Genomic DNA, 9852 nt, shown 5'->3' with positions numbered 1-9852 from the left:
TCGCCACATGACTACGCGTGGATCAGGTTCAATTTCCCGACCGACATTTGCAACATCAAACGTCTCCAAATCCAACGCTACACAGCAAAACACGCGGTCAAAACCGACGGCCGGGATCACTCCAGTGACGCGGCCGAGTCCTTCCAACTCACGCGAACCAGCACGCACGCGGCCGCTTTTACCCCGATCGATCGGCGATCCGCGACAGATCGACCCAGGCACGCACCACCAGCACGAGCCCAGCCACAATAACCCACGCCCGCCGCACCACCACCCCTCTCCTCGGTACTCCTCGCCTCCATCCAGTCCAGATCGCGGAATTTTTTCCCCTCAGTGCAACGCCCCCCTGTCCTGCGGCGAGAGCGCGGCGCGGGCGGGCTAGGCACCCAGATCTGGTGCGGCGGTCGCCGGAGATGGCGTGCATCAAGAGCGCGCAGCGCGCGGCGCTGACGGCGCTCGCGCCGGAGGCGCCCTACATCGCCGCCGGCACCATGAGCGGCGCCGTCGACATGCAATTCTCCGCGTCAGCCAACATCGAGATCTTCAGCCTCGACTTCCAGTCCGACTCCCCCGACCTGCCCCTCCTCGCCGCGGCGCCCTCCCCCGACCGCTTCAACCGCCTCTGCTGGTCCCGCCCGGGCGCCGCCGACGGCGACTCCTTCTCCCTCGGCCTCCTCGCCGGCGGGCTCAGCGACGGCTCCGTCGCCGTCTGGAACCCGCTCAGCATGATCAGGTTCGCGCGGATCCGCCCGCCCCGCCCGCCCGAGATCCGCCCGTGTCCTGATCTGTTTGCCTTTTTGTCGCCGTTGCAGCTCCGAGGGGCAAGCGGAGGACGTCATGGTCGCGCAGCTTGAGAAGCACAGCGGGGCGGTGAGTGGCGCTGCTCCTGCCTGGATAGTATGCGTTCCCGTGGCTCTGACGCTGTGTCGATTGCGTTTGGCAGGTCACCGGATTGGAGTTCAGCGAGCTCACACCGAATCGGCTCGCTTCAGGGGGTAATGAGGGGGACATTTGCATCTGGGATCTCAAAAACCCCTGCGAGCCAAACGTCTTCCCGCCACTGAAGGTATCCGCTGCCTGGCAAATAGGTTCTTCACTTAGAAGATGATTGCATCCTTACTGTTAACCTTTGTAATGCACGATCCCTGCAACCATTCTGCTTGCATTCTTTCTTCTGTGTGTGGAGAGCATGATGCCGTGTCATATCTTTGTGAGGACAAGTCCAGATGAGCACCATTCTCATTTTCAACTCGACTAAAGTATGACCAGAACTGCCAATCCTACCTAATGCTTTAACAGTAGCTTATGTTTGCAGTTTTTCAGCCTGGAAGTCGCGTCTAGGTTGCGAACATACTTTTTCAAACCAGACAGTTCTTTCTATAGGTTGTTAGTGTTTTGTTGCTGCAATCAAATCGTGCACTTGCCATCCCTTTCCGCCTGCTTGCGTTTTGTTTCACGTTTGATGTGGGGTTTGTTCAATCCTTCTAGGTATGGGAGATTAAGAAGTACATTCATGACCTGCCATACAATTACTTAATGTCTTAGTGGTACCATTTTCAACCTTTTTGTGGAAGACATGATGGTTGCAGTGCTAGCAAATTTTCTGCTCATCTTATTCCATGTTTCTTATTTATGCATGATCATCTTTCTTTGAGGTGCTATTTTTATCTTTAGTTCCTCGCCAGTTTTGTCTATCTTATGTTGCTTGCCTGTATTGCATGGTTAATGATTCTTGTAATATCCTACAGAATGTTGGTTCGAATGCTCAAGCTGAAATATCTTGCTTAACCTGGAATCCCAAGTTTCAGCATATACTAGCGTCAGCTTCTAGTAATGGGATTACAGGTAAGACAGCATGGTTGCTTCTGTAACACTTTCCTGTTTATTACCATCACTTGGACTTTGACCGGTTTGGCTCACTATTTTAATATCACCCTGCAGTTGTTTGGGACTTGAGAACCCAGAAACCATTAACTAGGTAATTGACATAGCTACCTTCTGTTCTTCATTTATGTTTTCCCTATTATTAAAAACCAGTGTGTTCAATTATTTGTGTTACTAAATTTCAATCTGCGTTTTAAATAGCTTTTCAGATTCAAATAGGAGGAACTGTTCTGTTCTCCAGTGGAATCCAGACATGTCCACCCAGCTAATTCTTGCATCAGATGACGACAACTCTCCTTCTTTGAGAGTAATGGCCATTTTTCTCTCCTTCTCATTTATTTTCTTTTTTCTTTTTGTAGTTTTTGTTCTCCATATGTGGATCATGGCTCATAGCTAGAGTAAACGAAACAAATATTCATTTATTGATTCTCTTAATGTAGCAGTATAGCCCTTGGTACTTCAGTTTAATTCATTTTAGGGTCTTCCTTGTGGGGAGTTTTTTGTTACCATTAACTTTGCTCATATATTCTTTACTAGGTATGGGATGTGAGGAAAACCATTGCACCTGTACGGGAATTTGTGGGACATTCAAAAGGTTTAATTTCTCTTGTGGTTCTCCTTTTTATTTCATCAAGTGATGATGGTTTACACAAATCACAAGTAATATTATATTCCTCCTTATTCTATTTGTAATTATTATTTGACCAGGTGTAATTGGTATGTCATGGTGCCCCTATGACAGTTCATTCTTGCTTACTTGTGCTAAAGACAATAGAACAATATGCTGGGATACAGTTAGTGGAGAGGTATATTATAACTCATACATGAAAAAGCTGACCACGGTGCATTCCTCCTCTAATATTCTAACTATCCACTGTTCCTTGCTTTATTTTTTGTAGATTATCAGTGAGCTACCAACAAGCTCTAATGGTAACTTCGATATTCACTGGTATCGGAAAATTCCAGGTGTTGTAGCAGCATCTTCATATGATGGGAAGATCGGTGTACACAACTTGGAGGTAATGTGGCTGTTTGTCTGGTTTATACTTGGTCTGTCATGGCTATGCATTGCAGTGTTGTATCAAAAATTTGGTTTTGTTGGATATATGTTAAGAGATACATAGAGAATTATTTGGTACTCCATTCACTGGAAAAAGTAAGACCTGTAATATAGCAAACTTCAGTCTTCACCAGATCTTTTTTACTTGAAGACATTTAATATGACGAATTTCCCAAATACAGAACTTAATGATTCCTGCCTTCTATCCTAATGATCACTCAGATGGTTATAGTTTCACAATAGTCTCCAGGATAGGTTGTGGCTCCAAAATGGCTTATGTGCTATTTTTTTATTGAATGCACTAGTACTTTCATGTTTGATTGGCTTACAAAACTATAGTTCTCTGAAGTTTTTATGCATTCTTTTACAGTTCTCCAGCCTTTATGCAGCTGGTGATAGCACTGTTGGCGCCTCAGGTAATTTAGAATACTGTCAAATGTTTAACTTCTTGAAACAATCAGATGTTCATTATGCTATGACATTTAACTTTGTTTTTTAACCAGTAAGTTCAGATCGCGTCTTCATTCTGCGAAAAAAGTTAGATTGCCTTTGATCAACCCTTCATTTAAAGCCAAAAGCCGAATGCCATGTTTCTGTATCAAGTCCCACGCTATGTTAACTGTTAACTACTACTATTGCTTCTTTTTTTCCACCGAAACAAATCTCAGACTGGCTGATTTGATCTTGTGTTGATTAATAAAAGTTGCTCTCATGACTTAGGACCCTACTTAAAATAGTCAAACTTGGACCTTCTGTATATATATTTTTCTATAAACACTAATCATGAGATGCCATTTCTTCCATCCACCAAGCTCTAGCTGCACAATTTTAAAGATTCTTTGTTGATCAATAATGTTTCTGTATAATGAACACTATATTTCTGTTTAGCACGTCCAAGAGCTGCAGCTCCAAAATGGTTGAAATGCCCCACGGGCGCATCTTTCGGGTTTGGTGGTAAACTTGTTTCCTTCCATCCAGCCCAAGGCACACAAGTGGGTAATTCTGAGGTAAGTTTGCTTGGTTACTGCCGTGCTGTGTGCTTCTGTTCAAGTTCCTTTGTCTGAGTGCATTTCTTCCTTTTGTAGGTGAATGTGCATAATTTGGTGATTGAGCAGACTCTAGTAAGCCGGTCAACTGAATTTGAAGCTGCTATGCAGAATAAGGACAAAAGTGCACTGCGTGCTTTGTGTGACCAAAAATCACAAGAATCTTTGTATGTTCCTCCTCTTACGTAGAACAATCCCTAATGTTTGCTTACCAACTAACTATGTGTCTACATTTGTTAAATAGATCCGAGGAGGAGAAAGAAACATGGAGCTTCTTAAGGGTCATGTTCGAGGATGAGGATACTGCCAGAACAAAATTGCTTGTTCATCTTGGATTCAACCCACCTCAAGAACCGACTGTGAATGCAACTGATGAACTGAGCAAAACATTGGCTGATTCACTTAATCTTGATCATGGTACTGATAATATGGATGCCCAATTTCTTGCTGATAACGGGGATGATTTTTTCAATAATCCTCAACCTTCAGAGACTAGCTTGGCTGAGGAGCCAATATCTACAGATGGCCAAGAGATCGAGCAGGAAATACCTGAAAATATTGCGTCATCTGATCCATCAATTGACAAAAGTATTCAACATGCATTGGTAGTTGGAGACTACAAAGGGGCAGTTAATCAGTGCCTTGCTGCAAATCGTATGGCTGATGCTCTGGTTATTGCCCATGCTGGTGGTTCTGCTCTATGGGAAAGCACCAGAAACCAATATCTTAAGAACAGTATCTCACCCTATTTAAAGGTAATGAAATCTTACCTGGTTTCTGATTTTCCGTTCTTTCTTATTTCGGAAACTTACAGTTGCATTACCATGATGTTTCTTTCTATGACTCAGGTTGTTTCTGCTATGGTTGCCAATGACTTGATGAGTTTTGTGAGTACGTGGCCACTAAATGCATGGAAGGAAACACTTGCACTACTGTGCACAGTAAGTGTCTTTGTGACATCATTTATTACTTATTTGTCTTGAATCAACTTTCATGTCCTGTTATTTAGCATTCACTATTTTTGTCACAAGTCTGGGAGATCGGATATGACCTTTTTCCATGTAGATTAATTACCTTATGGTGGTCTCAGGCTTTCAGCTGTTGGTGGAAAATGCGTTGCATTTTCTTTATTATTATCTTGTATCTATTCAGTGAGCTGATGTAGGGCGTATTTTCCTAGTTATGGAAACCAAACCTGACTATTATCTAATTGTCCGCCTTGTATTAAACAAAATACATAGTTCAAAAAATTAACTGTCCGCCTTGTATTACCTACTTCCCTTCATTATTATTTATGGTAATTATCACACGAACTTGTGTAAGCAATAACATATTTTGCAACTTTGCACCAGTTTCCTAGTTATGAAAACTAAACCTAACTATTATCTAACTGTCCCCCTTGTATTAAACAAAAAAAATAGTTTAAAAAATTATATAACATATAAATTATAGAACTGGTGGTTGGCTGGTTCAATTACTGTTCCAGTTTTAAAATTATGGTATTGTATGAACTTGTATAAGCTAACATATTTTGCAACTTCGCACCAGTTTGCTGGGAAAGAGGAATGGAATGTTTTATGTGACACTCTTGCATCTAGACTTCTGAGTGCTGGTGATATGCTAGCTGCGACCCTATGTTATATTTGTGCTGGAAATATTGACAAAGCTGTTGAAATATGGTCTCGCAACCTGAGTTCTGAAGATGGTGGAAAGACTTATGTTGATCTTCTCCAGGTACAAATGGATGATAAAACACCATTGTTCTATGCCGTGCTGCAGCCAGTCCTAATTGATTGTGTGTAAGTGCAGGATTTGATGGAGAAGACCATTACTCTCGCCCTTGCCACGGGCCATAAGAGGTTTAGCGCATCTCTATCTAAGCTTGTTGAGAACTATGCAGAACTGTTGGCCAGTCAAGGCCTTCTTAAAACTGCAATGGAGTACTTGAAGCTTATGGGAGCAGATGAATATTCAGAGGACCTGGCTATACTGAGAGATCGAATTGCATATTCTACAGAAGGTTGCTGCAAACTTACACGACTTGATATTGATGTTGTGTGTGTTGGTTTGTATAACAGCTTAAACATGCAGATCAACATTATCGCATTTTTCTTTTCTTCATGCTCCTTTGTTTCTTTCTGGTGTGCAATATGCTGAATGAAAAGTTACAAGGCTGGACTCGACAAACTTAGCACTTTTTTTGATGTTGTTCTACCATAGTGGGGGCTGTTGCTTTGTCAAGCAATAATATCATACTTGAGAAAAACTTCTTGTTGCACATACCAAAGGAATACAATCATGTTTTAAAGCTGCCATGCTGTTATCTACACTTTGATATTTGATATCACAGTATTGATTAGAAATACTCTTTCCAGAGAATGATGCCATCAGGAGTTCTGTTTCCGAGGGAAGTGCCAACACATCCTACCTCCCAAATCAGCACAGCTATACTCCGGACCCTTCTCAGAATATTTACCAGGTTATAGTTATTCCTTCCATCTTAATACTTTGTTTCTCTATAATATTTTTTGGCCCTGTAATTTTGTACTCCCTCCGTCCCGGTGTATAAGTCATTCGCGTAGTTCTAGGTCATCGATTTTCGGTATTAAATATGTGTTATATGTCATGAAAATCATATCACTAGATTTCTACACGGATGTAGTTTCTAAATATATATTTTTATCACATATAATACATATTTAGATAGTTAAATTGTCGACCTAGAACTACGCGAATGACTTATACACCAGGACGGAGGTAGTAAAACAAAACATTATCTTATGCTAGAGAGATGCATTTCCTTAATTTTCTGTTCTGACTAACTGCAGGTGCCTCAACAATATAATAATGCGCAAACCAATACATATCCAGAAGCTTATCCACAGGCACCTAATAATAGAGCCAATGTTCCAAGCAATACATATCCAGAAGTTTACCCGCAATCACATAATGCAGCCTACTCAGCATATAGTGGATATCAACCTCAAGCCCCAACACAAATGTTTGTTCCGAAGAGCACAACAGTGGACAGCCAGGTATTTTGTTATGTTGTAACTCTTATTTTAGGTCAAGTGTCTTGTGTTAGAATTAGTGAGTTGAATTTTACATTGCCATGTTGCTCTCTATTCTGGTCTACTATGGAATATCTGATCTAAATAAAATGCAAAATTATGATGTGTGATTTCTGAACAGATAAGTGATCCTCCATTTACTATTTTTTTATTATTATCTGTAAGTATACGCTACTATTTACTTCTTGGCCCCAGTTTGCAGTTGCTAAAATGTCCTGTGCTGAACCTGTTTCATAATTTGCTGTGAAAAATAGCCGCGTTAACAGGAATAACAGGAAAAAGCTAGTTAGCCAAACAATAAATAGGCTAAGCTGTTTGAAAAGCTAGATTATTTTATCTAGGAAATTATGATGTTTGTTTATTTTGATGTTCGTTTAGTGTTATTTGTTTTTACAGTTTTCATTATTATTTTTGTTGTTTTTACCTTCAACAGCCAAGTCCGGCTCCATTACCGGTTCCACATCAAACAGTGAAGACATTTACTCCTGCAAACGTACCGAGTCTCAAAAACCCAGAGCAATATCACCAAGCAAATACCTTGGGTTCCCAGCTCTACACGGTATGTACAATGATGATCTAAGTTTTTCATCTCATGTTAATGATATAATGCCAGTTATAAAGTTATATCTCTGGTCTGAACAGCCTCCTGCGAATTCATCATATGCTCCTGGACCACCCGCCCAGTTCCATAGTGGACCTCCCACCACGTATCATCAGCCTGCACCGCCGGCTCAATACCAGACTGGCCCACCCGTCCCTTCAGTTCCAGGAACAAACCCTAACCAGATGTTTACCCCTGCTGTTCCGACTAATTCAGCTTCTAGGTTCATACCGTCAACCAATCAAGGTTTTGTTCAGCGGCCAGGCTTGAGCCCTGCACAGCCCTCAAGTCCAACACAGGCGCAACCACCAGCTCAGCCCACCGTTGCTCCTCCTGCACCTCCCCCCACTGTGCAAACAGCTGATACATCGAATGTGTCTGGTATGTGGAATGCAGATCTAAAGCTTGTATATGTTTTCTGATTAACTTATATCCTGCTTCACTTGCCTACTAAATTGATACCAACAAGATATTCATTTTAAATTAACAAAAATCTGTATCTTCACTGTACTAGTTCAGCACAAATACATATACCTGATTTTACATTTGATTCTACCAAATATTTTCCTTATGGTGTTATAAAGCAACTCTCAATGTTCTTACACTGGTGCTGCCTTCTCTTGTTGTCTTTTGCAGCTGAGCTGAGACCTGTTATTGTAACACTGACCAGACTATTTGATGAGACATCCAAAGCCTTGGGAGGCGCACCCGCTAAAAAACGTGAAATTGAAGACAACTCAAAGAAGATTGGGGCGTTATTTGCGAAACTCAACACTGGAGATATATCTCCAAATGTTTCATCAAAACTCATTCAGATGTGCAGTGCACTTGATAGTAGTGATTTTGCCACCGCGATGCAACTTCAGGTAAACTTAACTAATTAATCTTATAATTAGTGGAGCTAAGGATTTTCCTCCTGACACCCATGGTACCCTGCTAAATTGTTTTAGAAAACAAGCTATTTTTCACTCTACCATGGAAACGAGTCATCTTTCAATGTTTTTAAGAAATAAGGCAGGCTTTTGCCTTTGATGAAAACGATGACATTTTATCTCTCTCCTGCGTACGATCAGACATAGTGGTTTTACATCATATAATATTCTCTTGATTTTTTGTAATTCATCTTTACTGTGTATCGACAAAATCAATGCGGAATTCTCTTCCAAATAAAATTGGGTTTCATCAGTAGTTCAAATCCTTTATACTTGAACCTGTAAGCTTGGGGTTTGCGTGCCAATATAATTCAATTTTGTATGTACTATGATAATCCTTTTTAGCAATGTTCTGGTGGAAGTTGCCGATTCTAGTGATGTTACCTGAATGTCGATATGCTAACTATATATCAACTGTTTTTTGATGGTGCAGATTCTTCTGACGACCAGTGATTGGGACGAGTGCAACTTTTGGCTCTCATCATTGAAGCGCATGATCAAGACAAGGCAAAGCTTCAGAGTGTAAATCTGCGTGGCCTAGTGCCGCAGCTAGTTCTGTATACACCTTTTTCTGATTGTCAAAATTGTTAGTGTTAGCAATTTGGAGGGTTGGCGTGCACAGAGATGTTATCCTGCTTCGTCTGTCAACTCTGCCGGAGCTTCTTGTTGCTGAAAGTGGTCTTGTCATTCGGGTGACATTACGTTTTGACGACTCAATAGTTTTTCCATGTTCCTTTGCAAGAGGATGCGAGTCCTTTGGGGGTGTTGTTGGTTTTGGAAATTATAAGTTGTAAGAGGTTACTTAGTCTGTCATACTAGCTGGTCCATTTTCCGTACCCTTGAATTAATCAGTCTGGACCTTTGAAAATACCCTGGATGATTGATGGTATTACAGTGTCTTGTCTATTACATTGGCATCAATATATATATATTAATAAACTCAAATTGATATTTTGTTTCCTTTGCGAGAGTTTTCAGTTATTCGCTTCTGGCTGGTTCCACAATTTCTGCAAGAGTCAGGTAGAAAATAACAGAATTCATAGTATAATTGGGAAGCATAGTACTCCGTAAACAAACAAAAGAGCATTTAAAACACTACTTTAATAATCTAAACTATTTTATATTAATTTACAGAGAAAGTATAATTTATGTAAACTGATTTCTTCGGAGCTAGAGATTCTACAGCGCAAACGGGCCCCACCCCGTAAACTGACTGACGATACTTTGAAGTACTACCCACTCCTTAAAGTATAAGACA

The 9852-nt window shown here is 41.1% G+C and overlaps 1 protein-coding gene across 1 annotated transcript; it reads left to right on the top strand.

The window, feature by feature from the left end:
* Positions 1-211: 211 nt before the first annotated feature.
* Positions 212-9483, top strand: LOC123424948 (protein transport protein SEC31 homolog B). Its single transcript, XM_045108629.1, has 22 exons — positions 212-733; positions 813-870; positions 944-1066; positions 1749-1845; positions 1942-1978; positions 2086-2191; positions 2422-2479; positions 2593-2690; positions 2784-2903; positions 3315-3360; positions 3833-3951; positions 4030-4157; positions 4235-4745; positions 4839-4931; positions 5539-5724; positions 5800-6010; positions 6366-6469; positions 6819-7025; positions 7495-7620; positions 7704-8043; positions 8299-8528; positions 9028-9483. Exons 1-22 carry the CDS (start codon positions 414-416, stop codon positions 9118-9120), a joined length of 3411 nt encoding a protein of 1136 aa, XP_044964564.1. The 5' UTR covers positions 212-413; the 3' UTR covers positions 9121-9483.
* Positions 9484-9852: the final 369 nt, after the last annotated feature.

The sequence above is a fragment of the Hordeum vulgare genome, chromosome 2H, assembly GCF_904849725.1.
Source record: "Hordeum vulgare subsp. vulgare chromosome 2H, MorexV3_pseudomolecules_assembly, whole genome shotgun sequence".
Classification (NCBI taxonomy): Eukaryota; Viridiplantae; Streptophyta; class Magnoliopsida; order Poales; family Poaceae; genus Hordeum; species Hordeum vulgare.
The sequence above is the reverse complement of the archived record's forward strand: the minus strand, read 5'-3'. Positions and strand labels throughout refer to the sequence as shown.

Excerpts from the sequence above, each read along its gene's own strand:
- LOC123424948 (XM_045108629.1), top strand. The coding sequence starts at position 414 with ATGGCGTGCATCAAGAGCGCGCAGCGCGCGGCGCTGACGGCGCTCGCG. Across the intron at positions 1,846-1,941 it reads TTCTAGTAATGGGATTACAG|TTGTTTGGGACTTGAGAACC; the intron begins GTAAGACAGCAT and ends ATCACCCTGCAG. Across the intron at positions 4,746-4,838 it reads GTATCTCACCCTATTTAAAG|GTTGTTTCTGCTATGGTTGC; the intron begins GTAATGAAATCT and ends TCTATGACTCAG.